We start from the raw sequence: 26,596 nt of genomic DNA, 5'->3' as shown, positions 1-26,596 counted from the left end.
CGTATTTTTTTAAACTGCACTGTCGGTTAGGGGCTTGTAAGTAAGCATTTCACTGTAAGGTCTACACCTGTTGTATTCGGCGCATGTGACTAATAACATTTTATTTTATTTGAGTGGCCGGGTATTCACACTAGGCTTTGATACATTATGTACGTACTTAACAGTTCAAACCATGTATGTCCAAGACTCACGGTTGGAGACACCTAAGACCCGCTGCTCCCGAGTCTGTACGGGAGCAGCGATAGGACAAGACTGTAACTACCAACTGGATATCATGAAAAAGGGATAAAAAATGATGAATATGAATACTATATGGCACTGTTGGGACGTAGTGAACTAAATATAGTTCAACTAGTAAGTGAACTACATTTTGCAGTAGCTTGGTGATAGTTGAACTAAATTCAAACATTTGTATTGTTTTCAGTAGTTCATTACTACTGGAGCTACTAACAACGTTTTGGGCTAAATTAAAATATGGGTGAAGTAGGCAAGAATTTCCTTTCTTTTTCAGGCATCTGACCTGCAAAATTCTCACTTGAAACATAGTTTTGTGTTTAATAGGATAAATTACACATTCTGTTAACCTCTGACTACAGAGTGATCTGTTCTTGCAATTAGTATTCTATGACATTTTAGATGATATTATCATTTTTCACAAAGAAGTTTGGAGTCAACACTTTTTTTATAAGTAGCTTTAGTTAAGTAAACTATACTGCTCAAAAAAATAAAGGGAACACTAAAATAACACATCCTACATCTGAATGAATTAAATAATCTTATTAAATACTTTTTTCTTTACATAGTTGAATGTGCTGACAACAAAATCACACAAAAATAATCTATGGAAATCCAATTTATCAACCCATGGAGGTCTGGATTTGGAGTCACACTCAAAATTCAAGTGGAAAGCCACACTACAGGCTGATCCAACTTTGATGTAATGTCCTTAAAACAAGTCAAAATGAGGCTCAGTAGTGTGTGTGGCCTCCACGTGCCTGTATGACCTCCCTACAACGCCTGGGCATGCTCCTGATGAGGTGGCGGATGGTCTCCTGAGGGATCTCCTCCCAGACCTGGACTAAAGCATCCGCCAACTCCTGGACAGTCTGTAGTGCAACGTGACGTTGGTGGATGGACATGATGTCCCAGATGTGCTCAATTGGATTCAGGTCTGGGGAACGGGCGGGCCAGTCCATAGCATCAATGCCTTCCTCTTGCAGGAACTGCTGACACACTCCAGCCACATGAGGTCTAACATTGTTTGTATTAGGAGGAACCCAGGGCCAACCGCACCAGCATATGGTCTCACAAGGGGTCTGAGGATCTCATCTCGGTACCTAATGGCAGTCAGGCTACTTCCGGCGAGCACATGGAGGGCTGTGCTCGCCCCCCAAAGAAATGCCACCCCACACCATGACTGACCCACCGCCAAACCGGTCATGCTGGAGGATGTTCCAGGCAGCAGAACGTTCTCCACGGCGTCTCCAGACTCTGTCACATCTGTCACGTGCTCAGTGTGAACCTGCTTCATCTGTGAAGAGCACAGGGCGCCAGTGGCGAATTTGCCAATCTTGGTGTTCTCTGGCAAATGCCAAATATCCTGCACGGTATTGGGCTGTAAGCACAACCCCCACCTGTGGACGTCGGGCCCTCAAACCACCCTCACGGAGTCTGTTTCTGACCGTTTGAGCAGACACATGCACATTTGTGGCCTGCTGGAGGTTATTTTGCAGGGCTCTGGCAGTGCTCCTCCTGCTCCTCCTTGCACAAAGGCGGAGGTAGCGGTCCTGCTGCTGGGTTGTTGCCCTCCTACGGCCTCCTCCACGTCTCCTGATGTACTAGCCTGTCTCCTGGTAGCGCCTCCATGCTCTGGACACTACGCTGACAGACACAGCAAACCTTCTTGCCACAGCTCGCATTGATGTACCATCCTGGATGAGCTGCACTACCTGAGCCACTTGTGTGGGTTGTAGACTCCGTCTCATGCTACCACTAGAGTGAAAGCACCGCCAGCATTCAAAAGTGACCAAAACATCAGCCAGGAAGCATAAGAACTGAGAAGTGGTCTGTGGCCCCCACCTGCAGAACCACTCCTTTATTGGCGGTGTCTTGCTAATTGCCTATAATTTCCACCTGTTGTCTATTCCATTTGCACAAAAGCATGTGAAATGTATTGTCAATCAGTGTTGCTTCCTAAGTGGACAGTTTGATTTCACAGAAGTGTGATTGACTTGGAGTTACATTGTGTTGTTTGTGTTCCCTTTAATTTTTTGAACAGTGTATATTTTTCGTAACGGTAGCTTTAGTGTAGATTAACTTCCAGTGTGATGTAATTGGTCAACTATATTTTCAGAGTAGCTTCCCCAACACTGCTAAATGGCCACCACAGCTACTATTCAGTTGAGATTAAATGGACCCTCAGGTAGCATGCTCTTGTTTGAATGCATAAACCACCTCAAAGTAATGATGCATAGAAATGACTTAGCCATTTATTTCACTTTCAGGTTTACAGATGGGACAGCTACAGGACAGCTACAAAGATTATTTTCCAATTGAAAATAAAGGAAAATTGGTTATTTATTGGTCCTTGGTTTAAACCTGTTGTATCACATATGTGACAAATAGGTCTAAACTTTGATTTGAGTGTGGGAATGTGTGTCTGCTCTCCAGCGTGCACACAGCTGTCACCTGATGACTGTCCCATTCGAGAACCTCACCATTCACAGCAGCGGGCGCGTGCGACTTAAACTCCCGCACCGCTATGATAAAATCGTTAACCACCGCCGCCGAGGGTTCTGCTTTGATAATAACGGGCTGTTCTCCTGGTTCTTGTCAGAAATGGGATTCGATATCACCATCCTAGCTGGAGAAGTGAGAAACGGCATCACATGGCGATATGGCAGAACCCCAGAAGCAGGGCCACAGAGTGTACAGCATCAGACAGGAGGGAGAGATGCCCTTTCTGGAGTGGCAAGATGAAGAGAGAAACTGGGCTCTGGACGGAGCTATACAAGTTCACTCTGGATACAAAACACAGAGAAGACTTCATAGAGAAGTGTGGCTACCATCAGAGCTCCCCAAGCTCCATCTTCTGTAAGTCTCTGCTCCATCCTGAAGCCCAACACGAGGCTCACCTACATGGCCCACAGACTCATCACCACCCAGTTCCCCTCAAAGGAAGGACGAAACGTAACTAAAACCACCAGAGAGCTGACAGATGAGATACGTGACATACTAAAGGAGAAGTTTTGAAATGTGCTGGAATCTCCACTTATCCCAAAAGATGAAGCTATCACACCACTCCCATTATGTAAAAACTTTTTTTTAATGTACAATTTTATAACATGACAATCAACAGGACACAAACAGGAAGCAAATTGTCAGTTTGATTTCATAAATACACTTTAAGATGTACAATGGTCATTGCATTAATTCAAGTCTTTTACATTTCAGACAACCGAGTCTGCGTCCAAAGTATTTACACATGTACAAATCTCGGGTTGCACTTAACCAAAGCAAGGCATGAACACCACTGAGAGAACGAGAGAGGGAGGGAGAACACGAGAAGGGTCGTTTCCAAAAGCGTTGACCTCACAAACATGACTACTCAGGGATAGGGTTAGGGGGCGGGACAGAGCTGGCACCCCTCGCCTTGCGTTCATAGTTGACAAGCCGCTGGCCAACCAGGTACCTGCAGGAAGGCAGAGAGGGAACAGGGGAGAAGAGTCATGTCAATCACAATACTAGAGCACTTACATAGTTTGTGTGTCAGCAGCTGATCAAGACCTTGAATAATTAAATCAGGTGTGGTAGTGCTGGGCCGAAACAAAACCCTGCATACGCTGAAGCTCCCCAGGACCAGGGTTGTACTATCCCTGAATGAACAGGCCAGATAAGGAGATAAGGGTGGGTGGTTACTTGTCATTCTTGATGTGTTCGTAAAGGCGTTTGAACTGTCGTATCTGGAAGGAGAGGATGCCGATGATGGACACCACCATCAGGAGGAATGGGTAGATCCTCCTCTGTATCAGAATCTGCATCTCCGGAGTTACACCTGACACACAAGGAGGGGTACAGTGTTATTAGCGCGCACACACACACACACACACACACACACACACACACACACACACACACACACACACACACACACACACACACACACACACACACGACTGACCTACGGTAGGTACGACCCCGGCTGCTATGACGTAGGGGACACACAGGGACAGCAGCAGCACTGAGATGACAGGGGCAGCCAGCTTACGGATAATGAAATGGAGGTCAATGTTCCTGATGCCGTTAGCATACACCTGACAGGAGGAGAGGTGGCAATGTTATCCCTCCACACAGTATCAAAAGGTTAAAAGCTATATTGATCATGTAGAGGGAATGGACATGTCTCATTGGTTTCCACAGGTTCAATTACAGTCACAATGTAAGCTGGGTAAACAGTGTGAGATTGAGAATTCTAATTCTATTAGGTTAAGACAGTGTTGTATTTTTTAGGAACTCAGTCTGGCTTTCAAATTACTCTTAAATTGTAAATGGTAGAATGCAATTTTTAAATTGGGTAGTGCAACAGTTGTCCTCGTCATGTCAGTCATTGCATACCTTAAGAGCTATTTAGAAATGTCCAGATCAACTAGCCCATGTCAGCTAATGTTTTTTAGCCCATAGATTTTGTTAGAATGTTTGAGTCACTCAAATATCACATGAATAGACATTAGACATGTCAAAATGTATAGAACTGGAAGAAAATTAGCTTTAAAACTACAAAATGTTCTCTGCACCCCATGACAAAATGTTTAGAATTGCAGGAAATAAGCTTTATCTCTCTGCCAACAAGAGGGGTGTGAACAGCTGGAGTCATGAACAGTGCTTGTGCCCATAGAAATAGAGGGGGGGGGGGGGGGGGCGTTGGATGTTCCCCAAAGCTGGAAGGAACCCCTGGGTTAAGGAATAATGACGTGGTGTAAGGTAACACACCTGTTCTATGACAGACTTCAGCCACCACTGGGGACCCATGAGGGTGATGGCAGCGATGATTTTGGCATGGAGCACCCCCAGAGCCCAGTCCTACACACACACACACACACACACACACACACACACACACGAGTACAATGAGTCTTACGCTTTAAAATACAGTGATCACTACTATTGCATTGTAGCTCTCTAACACAGTACCTGCCAGGGGTAGAAGAGAGGTGTCTGGTCCAGAGGAACGCGTAGTGGAGCAACGATGACCAGCTCAAACAGCAGGCCCAGCAGTAGAGGAATAACACCTGCCACCAGCAACGCTACTACCAGGGTCTTCAGAATCTACACAAACCCACACACAGAATTAAAGGCACGAGATGATCGGATGTTGAAATATTACATAAAGTATCATGGCATGGACATCTTGGCCTTGGACACACAACCACATAAAGGTATCCATCCAGACACCTTCATAACTAGTACAGCCTACTATATCTTTGTCCACATACAGTTCCAGCAGAGAGTTGGTCTTACCATGAGGGTCCACTCCTGGACTTTGATCATGATGATGGTGCGTCCCTGGGGCATCCAGGCCAACAGCACAGTGGCACCGCGGATGGACAGCCAGCACACGTACAGACCACATGCTGCTGTATACAGCTCATGGATCTTAGAGCTACCCGTCCAGAACGACATCAGCCAACGGCCCGCAAAAACTACAGTACACAGATAGGCTTTAGCTACTTATGAAACAGATATACAGTGTATTCAGAAAGTATTCAGACCCCTTGACTATTCACATTGTTACGTTACAGCCTTATTCTAAAATGGTATAAATGTGTTTTTGAAATATCACATTTACATAAGTATTCAGACCCTTTACCCAGTACTTTGTTGAAGCATCTTTGACAGCGATTACAGCCTTGAGTCTTCTTGGATATGATGCTACAAGCTTGGCACACCTGTATTTGAGGAGTTTCTCCCATTCTTCTCTGCAGATCCTCTCAAGCTCTGTCAGGCTGGATGGGGAGCGTCGCTGCACAGCTATTTTCAGGTCTCTCCAGAGATGTTCGATCAGGTTCAAGTCTGGGCTCTGGCTGGGCCACTCAAGGACATTCAGAGACATGTCCCGAAGCCACTCCTGCATTGTCTTGGCTGTGTGCTTAGGGTTGTTGTCCTGTTGGAAGGTGAACCTTCGCCCCAGTCTGAGGTCCTGAGTACTCTGGAGCAGGTTTTCATCAAGGATCTCTCTGTACTTTGCTCCGTTCATCTTTGTCTTGATACTGACTAGTCTCCCAGTCTCTGCTGCTGAAAAACATCCCCACAGCACGATGCTGCCAACACCATGCTTCACCATAGGGATGGTGCCAGGTTTCCTCCAGATGTGACACTTGGCATTCATGCCAAACAGTTCAGTCTTGGTTTCATCAGACCAGAGAAACTTGTTTCTCATGGTCTGAGAATCTTTAGGTGCTTTTTGGCAAACTCCAAGCGGGCTGTCATGTGCCTTTTACTGAGGAGTGGCTTCCATCTGGCCACTCTATCATCAAGGCCTGATTGGTAGCGTGCTGCAGATATTGTTGTCCTTCTGGGAAGTTCTCCCATCTCCACAGAGGAACTCTAAAGCTCTGTCAGAGTAACCATCGGGTTCTTGGTCACCTCCCTGACCAAGGGCCTTCTCCCCCGATTGCTCAGTTTGGCCAGGCTAGCTGGCTAGCTCTAGGAAGTCTTGGTGTACTTGGGGACCTTCAACGCTGCAGAAATGTTTTGGTTCCCTTCCCCAGATCTGTGCCTCGACACAATCCTGTCTTGGAGCTCTACGGACAATTCCTCCGACCTCATAGCTTGGTTTTTGCTCTGACATGCACTGTCAACTGTTGAACCTTATATAGACAGGTGTGTGCTTTTCTAAATCATGTCCAATCAATTTAATTTACCACAGGTGGACTCCAATCAAGTTGTAAACATCTCAAGGATGATCAATGGAAACAGGATGTACCTGAGCTCAATTTCGAGTCTCATAGCAAAGGGTCTGAATACTTATGTAAATAAAGTATCTGTTTTTTATTTGTAATACAATTGCTAACATTTCTAAAAAACTGTTTTTGCTTTCTCATTATGGGGTAGTGTGTGTAGATTTATGGGGAAGAAAATGTATTTTAATAAATTTTAGAATAAGGCTGTAATGTAACAAAATGTGGAAAAGGTCAAGGGGTCTGAATACTTACCGAATGACCTATCATGTAAATATTTCTTCTAGACATTCAGGGTAGAAAAAAGGTATACAATACATTTCCTACAGCTAGAGACGAATCAATTATACTCATTTTATTTCAATTAGGAAACATGTCAAGTGTGACAGCTAGCCTAGTGGTTAGGAGCATTGGGCCAGTAACTGAAAGGTCGCTGGTTCGAATCCCCGAGCCGACTAGGTGAATAATCTGTCTATGTGCCCCTGAGCAAAGCACTTATCCCTAATTGCTCCTGTAAGTCGCTTTGGATAAGAGCGTCTGCTAAAAATGAAAAAAATGAATCAATAAATGGAGCGTGTCCATGACCATGTCTCACCTGGTAACGTCAGACACACCAGGCTGGCCACCAGCAGAGTGACACACATAAAGCCTATCAGCAAGACGATCTACAGACAGGAGGAAAGAGACATATTATAGGGGGGGACTTCTCCTGAAGTGGTAGGGCTGGAAGCCTCTAGGTCCACCTGCTGTAATGTGTAGTGTAACTCACCCTAAAGGGGAAGCGTAGAGGGCGTTGGTAGGGTTGGAAGCCTATAGGTCCACCCTGCTGTAATATGGCCTGATGGGCTGCATGAAGCCCCTCCCCCACAACATGGGCGGGGTTGTTGTTATGGTGACCGGGAGCAGGGTTGTTGTTGTTGTTGTTGACAGGCTGGTTGGCCTCATTGTCTTCCTGTTCACCCAGCAGGTAAGAGTGGAGGTCTCTTGAAGGGAGGAGGGAGGAGGACAAGAGAGGGAAATGAGGAGAGGGGTAGGTGTGGGGGGGAGACGGACAGGAGAGTGGGATGGGGAAGGAGGTAGAGAGTTAATAAATATATACTTAATAAATATATACTATAATGTTTGGGAGTGTGTGTATATAAGTGTGAATAAGCAGTGCAGGGATCATCAACTAGATTCAGCCGCTGGCCGATTCTTTCTTGAGCGGATGGTCAGGGTGCCAGAACATGTAGACTGCAAATTGACCACAAGAAGCCCAAACAGACATAATATTTTACTAAAACATTATTTCAAACCGTGCTTACATTTGTATACAGTCACGGTGCCTTTGGAAAGTATTCAGACCCATTGACTTTTTCCACATTTTGTTACAGCCTTATTCTAAAATGTATTTAATTTTTTTAAATGTCCGCATCAATCTACACAATACCCCATAATGACAACACAAAAACAGGTTTAGACCTTTTTGCTAATTAGTAATAAAAAATAAAAAAAACGGAAATATCACATTAACATAAGTACCGTAATTTCCGGACTATTAAGCGCACCTGAATATAAGCCGCAACCACTGAATTTAAAAAAAATTATTATTTTGAACATAAATAAGCTGCACATGTCTATAAGCGCAGGTGCCTACCGGTACATTGAAACAAATGAAGTTTACACAGGCTTTAACGAAGCACGGCTTGTAACAAAAATAAATAGGCTTTAACGAAACACGGCTTGTAACAAAAATAAATAGGCTTTAACGAAACACGGCTTGTAACAAAAATAAATAGGCTTTAACGAAGCACGGCTTGTAACAAAAATAAATAGGCTTTAACGAAGCACGGCTTGTAACAAAAATAAATAGGCTTTAACGAAACACGGCTTGGAACAAAAAATACAAAATTAGCAGTAAACAGTAGCCTACCAAGAAAGTCATTGGTCACCATCTTCCTTCTCCTGTGCACTGAAACCGTCTCCTTCGGTGTCGGAGTTGAATAGCCTCAGAATTGCTTCATCTGATATTGGATCGTTTTCATTGTCGCTCTCGTCACTTTCATCCGGAGGCAAATCCCCCGCTGAGCCCTCTTCAACACGCAGCAGTCCAGCCTTTCCAAACCCGTTGGTGATAGTGGATTTTTTGACAATGCTCCACGCTGTCAGGACCCACTGGCAGACTTGACCATAAGTTGCTCTTCGCATGCGGCCCGTTTTAGTGAAGGATTTCTCCCCACTTGTCATCCAAGCCTCCCGCTGAACACGGAGCGCCACCTTAAATGCACGATTTACACTGATGTCGAGTGGCTGCAAATACTTTGTTGTGCCCCCAGGAATCAGGGTGACAAAATGACTACCGTAATCAGAATGATGGGAAGTTTGAGAGCGCTCAATTTAATCTAAACAGTAAACAAAAATAGTTGTTTGACCTTAACCCGTTCGGCAATTTCATTGGTCTAATGAAAGCTTCATGCCGCCAAAAAACTGAGCACGTCACAGAATGTTTTTTTGGAGAAAAAAAATTGAAAGCGGGAAAAATCCATATATTAGCCGCGCCATTGTTTAAGCCGCGACATTCAAAGCCTGGGAAAAAAGTTGCGGCTTATAGTCCGGAAATTACGGTATTCAGATCCTTTACTCAGTACTTTATTGAAGCACAAACATACAAACCTTTGGCAGGCCAACAAGTTCAATCTTGATTTTATCAGACCAGAGAATCTTGTTTCTCATGTTCTGAGAGTCTTCAGGTGACTTTTGGCAAACTCCAAGCGGGCTGTCATGTGCCTTTTACTGAGGAGTGGCTTCAGTCTGGCCACTCTACCATAAAGGCCTGATTGGTGGAGTGCTGCAGAGATGGTTGTCCTTCTGGAAGGTTCTCCCATCTCCAGAGGAACCCTAGAGCTCTGTCAGAGTGACCATCGGGCAGTGGTGTAAAAAGTACCCAATTGCCATACTTGAGTAAAAGATACCTTAATAGAAAATGAATCTAGTAAAAATGAAAGTCACCCAGTAAAATACTACTTGAGTAAAAGTAAAAAAGTATTTGGTTTTAAATATACTTAAGTATCAAAAGTAAAAGTATGAATCATTTCTTAAATTCCTTATATTAGGCAAACCAGTAGGCGCAATCTTTTATTTTATTTACTGATAGCCAGGGGCACACTCCAAAACTCAGACATCATTTACAAACAAAGCATGTGTTTAGTGAGTCCGCCAGATCAGAGGCAGTCGGGATGACCAGGGATGTCCTCTTGATAAGTGTGTGAATTGGACCATGTTCTGTCCTGCTGAGCATTAAAAATGTAACGAGCACTTTTGGGTGCCAGGGAAAATGTATGGATAAAAAAAGTACATCATTTTCTTTAGAGTAAAAGTAAAAGTTGTCCAAAATATTAATAGTAAAGTACAGATAGCCCAAAAAAACTACTTAACTAGTACTTTATTTTTACTTAAGTACTTTACACCACTGCCATCGGGTTCTTGGTCATCTCCCTGACCAAGGCCCTTCTCCCCAGATTGCTCAGTTTGGCCAGGGAGTCAGCTCTAGGAAGAGTCTTAGTGGTTCCAAACTTCTTCCACTTAAGAATAATAGAAGCCACTGTGTTCTTGGGGACCTTCAATGCTGCAGAAATGTTTTGGTACCCTTCCCCAGATCTGTGCCTCAACACAATCCTGTCTTGGAGCTCTACGGACAATTCCTTCGACCTCATGGTATGGTTTGGTTTTTGCTGTGACATTCACTGTCAACTGTGGGACCTTCAAATAGACAGGTGTGTGCCTTTCCAAATCATGTCCAATCAATTGAATTTACCACAGATGGACTCCAAGTTCTAGAAACATCTCTCAAGGATGATCAATGGAAACAGGATGCACCTGAGCTCAATTTCGAGTCTCATAGCAAAGAGTCTGAATACTTACGTGAATAAGATATTTTCGTTTTTTTATTTAGAGAAATCTGTTTTCGCTTTGTCATTATGGGGTGTAGATTGTTTAGGATAAAAAATGGTCATCCAGAATAAGGCTGTAACGTAACAAAATGTGGAAAAAGTCAAGGGGTCTGAATACTTTCCGAAGGCACTGTATTATTACTCTATTACGCGTGGGAATAATTTGGAACCAATTTCCAGTCTTCAATGTCCAACAATATATTTTTGCAATTATGTAAAATCACTGCCAGTTGGGGTACCCTGAAGTAGTGTCTAAGTGTGTATAGAAGTATGTATAGACTTACAGTAGGTATCCAGCGCTAACAGTCCAGGTCCTGACCAGACCTTTGAGCCACTGCCGTGTGTGACCCTGCTCTAGGAGAGCTGGCAGAACCACCTGCAGCAGCAACAGCTCTAGAGAGAGCTCACTGACTGGGGCATCACTGGAGAGAGCGAGAGAGAGGAGGACAGAGGGGAGAGGAGACGGGAGGGTGTTAGGAAACACTCACATCCAAACACAACACTTATACACACTGCAGCACTCCAGAACCAGGGTTGGCAACCACTGCTGGCCACAGTTGAGCCACGTACCTGTAGAGGAGGACGTTGTAGGGGAGGAAGGCAGGGAGGAAGACCTTGATCATCCTGATGGGCAGCCACAGCATCAGGAGGACGATAGAACCAAACACCACCTAGGGGGACAAGAGGAGAGATCAAACACCTTTAAATCATCGGCACACAATCAAAGCAGAGCCAGAGCTGGCATGTATCGTACCACAGACAGGATGAACCTGCGGAGGTGTCTGTAGATGTACGTACCACAGACAGGATGAACCTGCGGATGTGTCTGTAGATGTACGTACCACAGACAGGATGAACCTGCGGATGTGTCTGTAGATGTACGTACCACAGACAGGATGAACCTGCGGATGTGTCTGTAGATGTACGTACCACAGACAGGATGAACCTGCGGATGTGTCTGTAGATGTACGTACCACAGACAGGATGAACCTGCGTATGTGTCTGTAGATGTACGTACCACAGACAGGATGAACCTGCGGATGTGTCTGTAGATGTACGTACCACAGACAGGATGAACCTGCGGATGTGTCTGTAGATAGGTAGGTGGATCATCTCCTGGACTGGGTTGAAGTCTGGATCGTTCAGGTTTCTCAGAAACCACAGGACCCCAGGTCTCAGCACCTGACCCAACACAGCAACTCATCAACACACTAACAAAGCAGTCAATGAGAATGTCTCCAATGTCACCCTATTCCCTATATAGTGCACTACTTTATTTTGATTTTTATAATAATAAATGTTAAGGGGTTTTATGTATTTTATTAAGATAGGAGAGTGACGAGGAGACAGGAAAGGTAGGAGAGTTTGCAAGTCAGAAGGGCAAGAGTCGGATTCTAACCAATACCCGACTCTGTACGTGTGCCAGGGTCCACAGAACTAACCCCGTGGGCCCTGGTCAAAAGTACCACACTATAAAAGGGAAAAGGGTGTCATTTGGGTCTCAGCCTAAGTGTGAGGCCTGTCCCCTACCTCTCTCAGTAGGAGGATGAAGGATGCGAAGTAGAAGACGTAGACCATTCCCACCAGCCAGTGGAGGAACATGGTGGTGCCTGGAGCAGACTTAAAACTCAGCTCTCTGTCCTTTAGAGACGCATCAAACATCTCCTGCAGAACGGATGGAAGAGAAATGTGTTTTTATTTAAGGAAGCAGGGAGGAGAGATAGAGAGCAATGTTTGATGATAAAAAGGGAAAGAGGCAGAGAGAGCAAGAAGAGAGAGGGATTAGGAAGAAAGAGAGGTATGTCTGTACTAAAGAGCAGATGTCGAGCCACCAGCCACAGATGAGGGGGAAAACTCCTATCTCCACGACAACCAGCAAAGAGACCTGGAACACACACACACACACCATGTTAAACACACACATGACAACAGGGACTATGCAGGAAAACTCAGACAATTCCTAAATCATTCATTGATGTCAATGGAAGATTTACATTCAAAAAAGTTGCGCTACAACCTTCATTTAGTTTCTCTTAAAGTCAAGTCGTACAAAACATTAAGGACACCTTCCTAATATTGAGTTGCACCCCTTTTTGCCCTCAAAAACAGCCTCAATTTGTTGGGGCATGGACTTTACAAGGTATCGAAAGCGTTCCACAGGGATGCTGGCCCAGTTGACTCCAATGCTTCCCACAGTTGTGTCAAGTTGGCTGGATGTCCTTTGGGTGGTGGACCATTCTTGATAAACATGGGAAACTGTTGAGTGGGGAAAAAACCAGCAGTGTTGCAGTTCTTGACACTAGGCGGTGCACCTGGCACCTACTACCATACCCCGCTCAAAAGGCACTTAACTCTTTTGCCTTGCCCATTCACCCTCTGAATGGTACACATACACAATCCATGTCTCAATTGTCTCAAGGCTTAAACATTCTTCTTTAACCTGTCTCATCCCATTCATCTACACTGATTGAAGTGGATTTAACAGGTGACATCAATAAGGAATCATAGTCCATGTCATGGAAAGAAAAAGTGTATTCCTATTGTTTTGTACACTCAAGTGTTTAATTAAGATTTACAGTAATAGATTTAAAGCCTAGATTTAAAACCGAAATGTTACCTTGACAACAATATAGCAGACCCCTAGTAGACGGCGGGACCTCTGGAACCGGACCAGAGCAGCAAACCCCTGAGAGACACCAGTTAAGGACAAACACAGGTTGACACGAGAACAAGAGTGAAATTCTAGAGTGAAGTTCAGGACAGGATCAACAGTCCACTGGAAAGGGCAGTACAGTAATTATTTTCAGTGGAGTTATTTTGTGTTATAAGCAGTGATAGAAGGAAATATCGTTTTGAATGTTTTTTTTCATCCCTGCCCCTCCTCCCAACATTAAGACACCTTCTTCAGTCTTCAAATCACTATTTAAAACGTTATAATAGGCCTTTATTATCTGGACAGGCAAGGAAAAGTAGATAGCTAACAGTTCTCTCTTTCATTTCTTGAACACTGCGCACCCAGCATAAAATGTGGCCTTTGCTATGGAAACTCATTTGCAGCAAAGTGCAGGGAGGGGGGACAGACAGACGAGCAGCTAATGGAGGAAGTTATTCCTGATTTCTGCTCGGGATGGGAGTGATTTTTAAATCAGGAAAGGAAAGTTGTCGGGGTTATAGAACTGTCGTGGGATCGGGACAGGACAAGACAGGAATGAATTTTCCCTCCCGTATCAACCTCTAAAACACATACTTTTATACACAAAAACAATGGACAGGTCTCCATGGTAACACTGCATGGTCACAGGACGTGATCCCCATCAGTAGGCGGGAGGATACGTGACAGAGGATGAGCGTCATGGCCAGCAGGATGTACCCCACGATGGTCGTGATCAGGCCCTCGAAATGGGAAGCTTGAACCTAGAGAAGACACACATATTCAATATCATTCTGTGGTGGCAGAATTTGGGGTGAGCTGTTGTAACTTCTCCACGGATATGTTCTGTTGGACTGTGATGTTATGCGTTTCATAGAGTCCTGGTATGTCTGCACCCTAACACAAGGCCATTGTGTTCCGGGAATGGTTGCTTGTATAAAGAAGTGTTGTGTAAACACTAAATAAGGGACACGGAACCATTTACTCTTCGAGTTCTTCCCTGTGAAATCAGAGATAGATTTCCCCTGCAGCGGCTTGATTAAAGATTGTGTAATAGAACAATTAAATAGTCAGTCTTAATCTTTATATCAAATTTTCCACAAAAATTCCATATCATTATACCTCTATGTTTTGCTCAGAAAGGCAGGAGAGGTATGATACAAACTGTTTCTTACATATTCCTCAAAGCCAAGTCCCACGACAGAGAAGTGACCAATGTGGTATGGACAGAACGCTGGAAGAGAGAACAAGAAGATATATCAAAGCTCCCAGGCGTACCACCGTACCAGGCTAGTTGGTTTTAAGAAGGGTAGAGAGAGTTTGTGTTAGTGTACTTACCGAACACCAGGATGAAGAGAGTGTTCAGAGACACAACCCAGAACACATGCTCCTGGAAGACGAGACACAACGCAAAATGTCATGTTACTACTTTCTAGTGCTACTGCTTAGAAAACAGACAACCCCTTCCTTCACTGCAATAACATCCCATATTAAGTCTGCTAATCATACTCTATACCAGATGTGTTAATCATACCCCATACCAAGTGTCAATCATACTCTATACCAAGTATCAATCATACCCTATACTAGGTATGTAAATATTACTCTATACCAGACGTGTCAATAATATTCTATACCAGGTGTGTTAATCATACCCCATACCAGGTGTCAATCATACCGCATACCAGGTGTCAATCATACCCCATACCAGGTGTCAATCATACCCCATACCAGGTGTCAATCATACCCCATACCAGGTGTCAATCATACCCCATACCAGGTGTCAATCATACCCTATACCAAGTGTCAATAATACCCTATACCAGGTGTGTTAATAATACCCTATACCAGGTGTGTAAAATACTTACTAAGAACACCAAGGAGCCATCCAGTCCAAGCATCTGAGAGGTAGAGAGCAACATTACGAGGTGATCGATGTAGTCATGGATAGTGTTGTGTCATGAAGTTGAGTCATGACAGATGTGTTGGAGATTGCTAAAACTAAACCAGTCTTACCCTCTCCCAGGTGAGCTCCTCTGCTGCTCTGTCCCATTCTAGAGCATTCCAGTTCATATCATCTACACATAGACAGAGAGACAGAGAGATGTAGAAAGAGAGAGATAGCGAGAGAGATAAAGAGAGAGAGATTGATAGAGCGAGAAAGAGATGGAGAGAAAGACATATTATATAACTTAGTATTGCCGTTGCCATATGTTACCCGTCAGCTGAGGGCTGGCCCTAGTCTCCTACCTTGAGCTCCATTGTTGGCGTCCGCATCTTCAGCCGCCGCCCCCTCTTCCTCATTGTCTAGTTCTGGCTCCTCCCCCTGTTCTGGGAGGCCGTCTGGGGGCTCTGGCTCTGCCTCGTTGTGAGCCGGAGGGGCGGCGGGGGCAGGGGGGGCTGCAGGGGGGTCATCAGCTGCTCCCTGACCTGCACCTGCAGCCTGGGGGAGGAATGTGGATGGAGGGGCTGTATGTGTGTGTGAGATCTTGTGTGCGCATGTACGTGTTACCTTGCATGTGTGTGTGTACGTGTTACTTTGCGTGCGTGGGTTACCTCGTTAGGCTGTTGTCCGGCTGCGTTGGGCTGGGGCTGCTGGTGGTGCTCCAGCCACAGGGGGGGACCACCATGGACAATCTGCTCTCTTAACCACACCAGGCTGATGAAAGCACACAGCGAACACGTCACCACGAAACAGCCCTGTAGACAGTCCGCCAGCAGGTTCTCTCTACCAGGAGGGGGAGGAGAGAAAGACAGATGAATGTTCTACAACACTGTGATTCAAAAAGGCATTCACATCTGAGTTCTTGTTGTAGGTCGGTAGGAATAATGCAAAAATATCAAATAGCTCAGAGCTTAAACAAGTGATGCCAGCAAGAGCAGTGTGCGGGTTTTTCTTTTCTTTGATGACCTACAGTACTGGAAATGGAGAAAACATCTCATATGAGGAGGGGGTGAGGAGTTACAGAGTCTGATTGGCGAAGGAGGAGGATACGACATCAGAACTCACGTGGAAAGCATGTCCAATGGCAGCGTCAGGAGCGAGCTCACGGAGCCGGTAAACAGACACTTGTAGATTCGACCTGAAGAGAAGAGGGAGACCGAGAGGAGCTATGGGCATCATCTCACCATTGGAGGAAACACTGAAGAGAGATGTACATAAAGGACCACAATCCAGTCTTGGTTAGGAGCAAAGCTCCCTCTTAGAATAATTTGAACACCTAAAACATTAACTGACAACTGAAGCCAAATGTGTTTAGGCAGGGGCAGCCTAAGTAATTGTATGAGAAACCCTTATATTGTAATCCTGAATGTTTTCCTCACAGTCCTAATAGAGTGGATAGTGTACAAACTAGTGTAAGATGGCGCCGACAGATATGGTCGCCTCGCTTCGAGTCCTTAGGAAATTACGCAGTATTTTGTTTTTTTATGTATTATTTCTTATATTGTTACCCCAGGAAATTGTAGGTCTTATTACATACAGCGGGAAGAACTATTGGATATAAGAGCAACGTCAGCTTACCAACATTACGACCAGGAATACGACTTTCCCGAAGCGGATGCTCTGTTTGAACCACCACCCAGGACAATGGATCTAATCCCAGAAGCCGACCCAAACAATTGCGCCGCAGAAGGGGCAGACAGAGAGGCCTCCTGGTCAGGCTCCGTAGACGTGCACATCGCCCACCACTCCCGAGTATACTATTCACCGATGTCCAGTCTCTTGACAACAAGATAGATGAAATTCGAGCAAGGGTTGCCTTCCAGAGAGACATCAGAGATTGCAACATTCTCTGTTTCACGGAAACATGGCTCTCTCAGGATATGTTGTCGGAATCGGTTCAGCCACCAGGCTTCTCCATGCATCGCGCCGACAGAGATGACCTCCTCTCTGGGAAGACGAAGGGCGGGGGTGTACGCTTCATGATTAACGACTCATAGTGTAATCATAACAACATACAGGAACTCAAGTCCTTCTGCTCACCCAACCTAGAATTCCTTACAAATCAAATGCCTGCCATTTTATCTCCCAAGATAATTATTGTCAGTTATCATCACAGTGGTGTACAATCCCCCTCAAGCAGACACCAAGATAGAGTCCAGTGAAGTTCCTTGAGGGCTATGTAAACTGGAAACCATATATCCTGAGGCTGCATTTATTGTAGCTGGGGATGTTAAAGCAAATTTGAGAACAAGGCTACCTAAATTCTAACAGCATATTGACTGCACTACGCGCGGGTGTAATACACTATCACTGCAACTCTAACTTCCGCGATGCATACAAAGCCCTCCCAAGCACTCCCTTCTGCAAATCCGACCATCTTGCTCCTGCCGTCTTAAAGGCAGAAACTCAAACAGGATGTACCAGTGACTAGAACCATTCAATGCTGGTCTGACCAATCGGAATCCACGCTTCAATATTGTTTTGATCACGCGAACTAGGATATGTACCTGTCAGCCTCTGATAACAACATCAATCTATATGTTGACTCGGTGAGTGAGTTTATAAAGAAGTGCATTGGAGAGGTTGTACCCACTGTGACTATTAAAACTTACCCTAACCAGAAACCGTGGATGGACAGCAGCATTCACGCAAAACTGAAAGCGCAAACCACATTTAAACATGAAGAGGTCTCGGAATATGGCTGAATATAAACAACGTAGTTATTCCCTCCACTAGGAAATCAAACAAGCGAAATTCCGGTACAGGGACGAAGTGGAGTCGTAATTCAACAGCTCAGACACGAGACGTATGTGGCAGGGTCGACAGGAAATCACCGACTACAAAAAGAAAAGCAGCCACGTCACGGACACCAACGTCACGCTTCCAGACAAACTAAACACCTTCTTTGCCAGCTTTGAGGATAATACAGTGCTATCAAGTTTGCAGACGACACAACAGTAGTGGGCTTGATTACCAACAACGAGACCGCGTACAAGGAGATGGTGAGGGCCCTCGGAGTGTGGTGTCAGGAAAACAACCTCTCACACAACATCAAAAAAACAAAGGAGATGATCGTGGACTTCAGGAAACAGCAGAGGGAGCACCCCCCTATCCACATCGAACAGACAGCAGTGGAGAAGGTGGAAAGTTAAGTTCCTCGGCATACACGTTACAGACAAACTGAAATGATCCACCCACACAGACAGTGTGGTGAAGAAGGCACAACAGCAGAGTATGTTACAGTCCCTGGTGTCTCTCTGGAAGAAGATCCTCGCCCTGAACTTGTCTACTTTATTGTCCAGAGATTGAACATTAGCGAGTAATATACTCTGCCGGCAGCATCTTGGAGCAGGCTCTGGTATAAGTTCAATTGCCCTGAGGGGTATGAACAAAGGATCCAATTCCGGAAAGTCGTATTCCTGGTGGTAATGCTGGTGAGTTACCAGCATTAGTACCCGCTCTTATATCCAAAAGTTATTTCCGGTTGTATATAATAACACAAAAAAAATCCTGGCCTGATAATTTAAGAAATAACACACAACAACAAAAAATATTGCAAGGTAGCTTAGGAGCTAGAAGCAGAGCTGCCATGTCTGTCGGCCCATCTTTTTAACAATAGTTCTTTAGGACCATGCAGACGCCTCTGAGTGGTTGAGTAGGCAGTTTGGAGTGTTTATCCGACTGGATTGAAAAAAATAAAAATGGTGCCGCCCTCCCCCCCAAACGTGGCTTCCCAAACGAGGCAAGGTCTTAAGCAAGGACTTAAACCCGATCTAACATCTCTGGAGAGACCTGATAATAGCTGTGCAGCGACGCTGCAGAGAAGAATGGGAGAAACTCCCCAAATACAGGTGTGCCAAGTCTGTAGTGTCATACCCAAGAAGACTCGAGGCTGTAATCGCTGCCAAAGGTGCTTCAACAAAGTACTGGGTAAAGGGTCTGAATACTTATGTAAATGTTATATTTCAAAAACCCATTTATACCATTTTAGAATAAGGCTGTAACGTAACAATGTGAATAGTCAAGGGGTCTGAATACTTTCCGAATACACTGTATATCTGTTTCATAAGTAGCTAAAGCCTATCTGTGTACTGTAGTTTAAGATTTGTATTTTTTAGGAATTTGCAAAATATATTTTTTTTAACTGTTTTTGCTTTGTCATTATGGGGTGGTGTGTAGATTGATGATTAAAAGTTTTACTTTGTAATCAATTTTAGAATAAGGCTATAACGTAACAAAATGTGGGAAAAGTCATAGGGTCTGAATACTTTCCGAAGGCACTGTACATTCCTGCCTCTGATTGCTCCAGCCAAATCACAGGTAGGCCTTTGCAAATCAAATCAGATTTTATGTTACATGCACCGAATACAAGCCCATAACCAACAATGCAGTTGTAAGAAGAATAAGTCTTAAGTAAAAAATAGATAAGTAGACTTGTTTACGTGCTGCTGTGGGGTTTGTTGCTAACCTTACTTTGCTACCTGCTAACGTCACGGTTTTTACTTTTTAATTACCGTTTTATATTTTCCCTCGCTCGACTTTTTTCATTCAACTTTTTCACCCCGGACGCTTGATCTCGACGTGGTTCATCAGGACCTCCACCAGCCGGAGCTAAGTAGTAACATTATGCCTTCTAATAGCAGTCACTGTACTCATAATATATGGCGAGGTTGCGGTGCTGCAAGCCCAGATTCAGACGCAATCGTTAGGCAAGGGTAATTTAAGTGTCGGAAAGGGTGAAACAGCGTCTGTGCCACCAATACGTACAGATGGTAGTATAAATCCCCTCGCAGTCGGACAATTTTATCATGGCTTCTGGAAGGAAATGCTGTAGGAATGCTCAACTGGTGTCGCTCATTCAGCCGACAGAAACTTTCAACCGGTTCTCACCATTAAGCAGCGAGTCGGAGTCAGAGCCTTCTCTGGTCTCTACTCCTCCCGTTACGGGGTCTGAGACGCCGGAGCCTCCCACCATTAGCTCTGACAAATTGAAAACCCAAGTCGTTGGCGACTCCATTACCCGTAGTATTACACTTCAAAATAATCATCCAGCGATCATACACTGTTTACCAGGGGGCAGGGCTACGGACGTTAAGGCTAATCTAAAGACGGTGCTGGTTAAGGCTAAAACTGGCGAGTGTAGAGAGTATAGAGATATTGTTATCCACGTCGGCACCAACGATTTTAGGATGAAACAGTCAGAGGTCACCAAGCGCAACATAGCTTCAGGGTGTAAATTAGCTAGAAAGATGTGTCGGCATCAAGTAATTGTCTCTGGCCCCCTCCCAGTTAGGGGGAGTGATGAGCTCTACAGCAGAGTCTCACAAATCAATCACTGGTTGAAAACTGTTTTCTGCCCCTCCCAAAAGATAGAATTTGTAGATAATTGGCCCTCTTTCTGGGACTCACCCACAAACAGGACCAAGCCTGGCCTGCTGAGGAGCGACGGACTCTATCCTAGCTGGAGGGGTGCTCTCATCTTATCTACGAACATAGACAGGGCTCTAACTCCTCTAGCTCCACAATGAGATAGCCTGCTGCCTGGCCTGCACCCTGTTAGCCAGCTTAGTGTAGTCTGCCACTAGCAGTCAGTGTAGTCAGCTCTGCTATCCCCATTGAGACCGTGTCTGTGCCTCGATCTAGGTTGAGCAAAACTAAACATGGCGGTGTTCGCTTTAGCAATCTCACTGGAATAAAGACCTCCTCCATTCTTGTCCTTATTGCAAGAGATTTGAGATATCACAAACAGGGCTACTTAATGTTAGATCCCTCCCTTCCAAGGCAGTTATAGTCAATGAACTAATCACTGATCATAATCTTGATGTGATTGGCCTGACTGAAACATGGCTTAAACCTGATGAATTTACTGTGTTAAATGAGGCCTCACCTCCTGGTTACACTAGTGACCATATCCCCCGTGCATCCCGCAAAGGCGGAGGTGTTGCTAACATTTACAATAGCAAATTTCAATTTACAAAAAAAGAAACGACTGCGTTTGTCTTTTGAGCTTCTAGTTATGAAATCTATGCAGCCTACTCAATCACTTTCTATAGCTACTGTTTACAGGCCTCCTGGGCCATATGCAGCGTTCCTCACTGAGTTCCCTGAATTCCTATCGGACATTGTAGTCACAGCAGATATTATTCTAATTTTTGGTGACTAATATTCATATGAAAAAGTCCACAGACCCACTCCAAAAGGCTTTCGGAGCCATCATCGACTCAGTGGGTTTTGTCCAAAATGTCTCCGGACCTACTCACTGCCACAGTCATACTCTGGACCTAGTTTTGTCCCGTGGAATAAATGTTGTGGATCTTAATGTTTTTCTTCATAATCCTGGACAATCGGACCACCATTTTGTTACGTTTGCAATTGCAACAAATAATCTGTTCAGACCCCAACCAAGGATCATCAAAAGCCGTGCTATAAATTCTGAGACAACTCAGAGATTCCTAGATGCCCTTCCAGACTCCCTCCACCTACCCAAGGACGTCAGAGGACAAAAATCAGTTAATTAACCACCTAAATGAGGAACTCAATTTAACCTTGCGTAATACCCTAGATGCAGTCGCACCCCTAAAAACAAAAAACATTTGTCATAAGAAACTAGCTCCCTGTTATACAGAAAATACCCGAGCTCTGAAGCAAGCTTCCAGAAAACTGGAACAGAAATGGCGCTCCACCAAATTGGAAGTCTTTTCCCGACTAGCTTGGAAAGACAGTACCGTGCAGTATTGAAGAGCCCTCACTGCTGCTCGATCATCCTATTTTTCCAACTTAATTGAGGAAAATAAGAACAATCCAAAATGTACTTTTGATACTGTTGCAAAGATAACTAAAAAGCAGCATTCCCCAAGAGAGGATGGCTTTCACTTCAGCAGTGATAAATTCATGAACTTCTTTGACGAAAAGATCATGATCATTAGAAAGCAAATTACGGACTCCTCTTTAAATCTGGTTATTCCTCCAAAGCTCAGTTGTCCTAAGTAAAAAATTTAAATAAAAGTAACAAATAATTAAAGAGCAGCAGTAAATGAACAGTAGTGAGGCTGTATACAGGGGCTACTGGTACAGAGTCGATCAATGTGTGGGGGCACCGGTTAGTCAAGGTATTGAGGCAATATGCACATGTAGGTAGAGTTAAATAGAGAGTAGCAGCAGCATAAAGGGGGGGGGGGGGGGGGGGGGGGTTTGCAATGCAAATAGTCTTGGTAGCCATTTGATTAGCTGTTCAGGAGTCTTACGGCTTGGGGGTAGAAGAGCTGTTTAGAAGCATTTTGGACCTAGACTTTTGTAAAATGTTAGCATTGTGACAAGCCTAGTACAAATAATCAAACACACCAGCGGGATTTACCGAACTGGGAAATGACAGATTGTAATACAACGCTGTTCCACTTCTAATTCTCCTGATCCTGTAAAACCATAACACACTGAAACTTTAATTAGTGTGTGTGTACAGGTTCTTATGTGAGTGATACTGTATTTAAGAGTAAAGTGTTGACGCATTGGTGTGTGTGTATGTGTCCGCGTGTGTCAGTCTACTCACATGCAGTGAGGGGGACCACCCCCAGCCATGCGAAGGCCACCAGTGTGTAGTGAAACCAGTATCGTATGGCCGTGCCCACACTGGTCAGCAGGCCAGCACAGATGTCTTGGATGGGCAGGCGGGGGGGCATGTCTGGGGAGTAAACTGGAGCACAGACAGCAGGGACAGAGAGAAAGGTATGAGACACTCCATGTTCAAAGTTACAAACTTGGTCAATAACTTAGAGAGAGAATAATAAGGTTGAGAAATGACTTACAAATAACAAAAAGTATGTAGAACCTAAAAGGGTTTTTTGGTCTGTCCCAATAGGAGAATACTTTGAATAACCCTTTTGGGTTCCAGTTAGAAAACAGGTTTCTAAGACTGTATTCAATGGCAGAGCTTCCCAGTCTGAAGTCATCCCCTTGCAGCGGAGCACGTTTTTAGACTGACAGGTCAATGCCACGGACGGGTACTTACTTGGTGTGAAAGCAAATCTGTGCTTGCATAATTCACAGTACTCCTTCCTGCTGTGCTTCAGCCACTGGACCAAACTGTAAACAACAACAATAGTAAAAGAGGTGTGTTTCAGGGGAGGAACTAACTTGTGCAAGTGCAGGCATGGAATACTGGCTTCTTCACTCAAGTAGGACAATTCAGTTCAACTCACATGGGGCGATGCGTGGGTGGTATGTGGGGTGTGGTGCGTGTGAACGCGAGTGAGACAGAGAACAGCCCACACTGAACCGCCCACAAGACTCTTTCATACATACACCTCAGTCCATTCATAAGCCCACCATCCTATAATGCCTTCTATAAGACTGAGTATAACACTTGCTACTGTAACCCTGAGCTGTCTAGCATTCGTGATTCTGTGGTACTAGTTTGCAATGTAATGTGAATAAAATATTACGACACACACACACACAGCTAGTGTCCAGTTAGGCCTACATGTTAATAACACCATGAAATACAAGTGTAACCAACTAAGCCTAGGTAACATGGTATCTACAGTGAGGGAAAAAAGTATTTCATCCCCTGCTGATTTTGTACGTTTTCCCACTGACAAAGACTGGATTTTTTTGTTTTTGTTGTTATTCTGTCTCTCACTGTTCAACTAAACCTACCATTAAAATTATAGACTGATCATTTTTGTCAGTGGGCAAATGTACAAAATCAGCAGGGGATCAAATACTTTTTCCCCTCACTGTATATGTCCAGCTTAATGAATAGTGTGTGACCAGTACTCTGACCCAACTGGGGCTATTAGAGATCAGTGACATAATGACAGAGCAGATATTGTGGAGGCAGGTAGCCTAGTGGTTAGAGCTTGCTGGACTTGTAACCGAAAGGTTGCAAGATCGAATCCCTGAGCTGACAAGGTAAAAATCTGTTGTTCTGACCCTGAATAAGGCAGTTAACCCACTGTTCCTAGGCCCTCATTGAAATTAAAAATGTGTTCTTAAATTAACCGCTTGGTTAAATAGAGGTAAAATAAAAAATATTCTCAGAAATGGGATGATGTCGATGACGCTGTACTACTGTACCCTGAGAAGCAGAGTGTGTTTGTGACCACACCTGCAGTAACCTGAAGGCTTAGTAAACCACACCACAGTAGTTCAGGAGGGTTCCGACTGCTTATCATTACTAATCTGTGTCTCATAGCTAATAGCCTAAGTGACAAATCAGCAACTTTCCTCAGTATCCCAGGTTCTAATTCTAATAACAAAGTAGGCTATTTTAGAAGCCACTGATTGTCATCCAAAAAGTGTTGCTAGGCCTGAATGTTTTTTTAATCTCCAGTTTGCTCCTCTGTTATGCCACCCTTGGTTGGAAAGTGAGATAGTGACAGTATTGTTATTCCTTTACTCCTAAATCCCAAACCAGCCTTGCCTGAGCCAATGCCACACACACACACACTACCCAATAAATATACCAGCAGCATGGCATTAACTACCCAGCTCTGAACAATTAACTACTGGGTTATGTAAGTCAGTGATTGCGCCCTAGCTGTTGCCACACTGTGTGTGAGTGTGTGTAATGTAGAGTTACACTAGCAGGCCTAGAGGCTAAGCATATCATTCTCACTCAATGGAAAAATACATTTAGACTTCAGTCTAAAATAGTCTCAATTACTGGCTGCTATCCTTTGCGTTATTTCAGCACACCCAGCTAATTGTTTTTCCTTTGTTAGACCCACACTGCAGAGAAGCCATCTGGGAAAGCAGAGAAACCAGCTGGGAAAGCAGAGAAGCCAGCTGGGAAAGCAGAGAAGCCAGCTGGGAAAGCAGAGAAGCCAGCTGGGAAAGCAGAGAAACCATCTGGGAAAGCAGAGAAGCCAGCTGGGAAAGCAGAGAAGCCATCTGGGAAAGCAGAGAAACCAGCTGGGAAAGCAGAGAAGCCAGCTGGGAAAGCAGAGAAGCCAGCTGGGAAAGCAGAGAAGCCAGCTGGGAAAGCAGAGAAGCCAGCTGGGAAAGCAGAGAAACCAGCTGGGAAAGCAGACAAATGTAGGGTGGTCACTTGGACGCAGGCCAAAACCATTACCTCAGGACAGTCTTAGGTAAAAGCTAGGACCTATGTTATAGCTGTATATCAACATTAACGTTACTTCCTCCTACTGACTCAAATGTTACTCTATGTCCATTATGTCAGAGGAGTAGTAAGGAGGTTTCTCTATTGCTAATACTTGGGGCTGGTGTGGGGGGGTATAGTCGGACTATAAATATTAGGCCTACATACAGTATACAGTGGACTCCTGATAAGTAAAACAATATTGAGGTTCCAATTCAATGACATTCTTTGTAATTGCTCCTGATGACTGCATACTCACAGTGTGATCAAGTCAGACAAATAGCCACTCACCATTCCTGATGAATGAACTTGATACTGCCGGTGCAGACACAGGGGTGGTACAGGGGCTTGTCTGGGGTCCCCTCCGAACGACACACACGACATATATCTGCTACAAACAGACAAAAGAGGAAGATATTAGTTCATTTGTTCAGAGAAACATGTTATTATCGATGGCTCATGTCACTGTTTGGGTGTCTGCCGACGAAAAATGTGTTTGCAGCTGACGTTGGCAAGGTAAACTAACGTTACCCAATCTCAAAAATGTGGTCTCTAACAGTAGTGTAAATCAGCTAACGTTAGCTGACGTTACAAGTAACGTTAGACTGACTGTAAAATGACATTTACCTTCATCTGCCGTTTCCATTTTACTGGATGACGCGCTCCCCTCTTCTGTAGCAGTAGTTTGCTATCGCAAACCCATTCACAACGCGAAGGCCAGTGTTTTTAGCCGATTTGGAATAGACTAGCTCGCTATCCTTGATAAAATGGTGTCCACTTTGATGGACACTAGAATCCCAGTCTTGACTTGTTTCGTGACACGCGCAGTCAGAACACGATCGATGTTCCTTTTCACTGCAAGCCGATTATGTATGTTGGACCGGTAGCGGTTGTCAAACGGAGATCAATAGCAAGCATAGCTAGCTACCTTTTACTTTTAAATTCAACACGATCAAGGCGACGATTAGGTACCTAGCTAGATCTCTTTGACCCGTCACAACATTGATACCTTGCGACAGT

General features: G+C 44.5%; 1 protein-coding gene and 1 pseudogene across 2 annotated transcripts; one reads left to right on the top strand and one right to left on the bottom strand.

The window, feature by feature from the left end:
* Positions 1-2,410: 2,410 nt before the first annotated feature.
* On the top strand, positions 2,411-3,348 carry LOC115148882 (arylamine N-acetyltransferase, pineal gland isozyme NAT-10-like; annotated as a pseudogene).
* Positions 3,302-26,596, bottom strand: LOC115152374 (E3 ubiquitin-protein ligase MARCH6). Of its 2 annotated transcripts, none has more exons than XM_029697192.1 (26): positions 26,204-26,596; positions 25,868-25,967; positions 23,486-23,559; positions 23,027-23,170; positions 16,546-16,618; positions 16,092-16,263; positions 15,786-15,978; positions 15,552-15,613; positions 15,404-15,436; positions 14,874-14,925; positions 14,711-14,769; positions 14,219-14,299; positions 13,503-13,571; positions 12,696-12,770; positions 12,416-12,550; positions 11,948-12,067; positions 11,456-11,556; positions 11,170-11,307; positions 7,726-7,939; positions 7,552-7,621; positions 5,518-5,699; positions 5,191-5,325; positions 4,990-5,079; positions 4,181-4,313; positions 3,919-4,054; positions 3,302-3,691 (listed from the first exon to the last, which is right to left on the bottom strand). In XM_029697192.1, exons 1-26 carry the CDS (start codon positions 26,220-26,222, stop codon positions 3,604-3,606), a joined length of 2,748 nt encoding a protein of 915 aa, XP_029553052.1. In that variant the 5' UTR covers positions 26,223-26,596; the 3' UTR covers positions 3,302-3,603. The 2 variants fall into 2 exon arrangements, with proteins under 2 accessions (XP_029553052.1, XP_029553062.1); XM_029697202.1 differs by having other exon boundaries at positions 25,868-25,964.

Source organism: Salmo trutta, chromosome 2, assembly GCF_901001165.1.
Source record: "Salmo trutta chromosome 2, fSalTru1.1, whole genome shotgun sequence".
Classification (NCBI taxonomy): domain Eukaryota; kingdom Metazoa; phylum Chordata; class Actinopteri; order Salmoniformes; family Salmonidae; genus Salmo; species Salmo trutta.
This window is presented reverse-complemented; position numbering and strand designations above follow the sequence as displayed.

Excerpts from the sequence above, each read along its gene's own strand:
- LOC115152374 (XM_029697192.1), bottom strand. Across the intron at positions 23,560-25,867 it reads AAGTTCATTCATCAGGAATG|TTTGGTCCAGTGGCTGAAGC; the intron begins GTGAGTGGCTAT and ends TGTTGTTTACAG. Across the intron at positions 15,437-15,551 it reads AGGAGCTCACCTGGGAGAGG|ATGCTTGGACTGGATGGCTC; the intron begins GTAAGACTGGTT and ends TCTACCTCTCAG.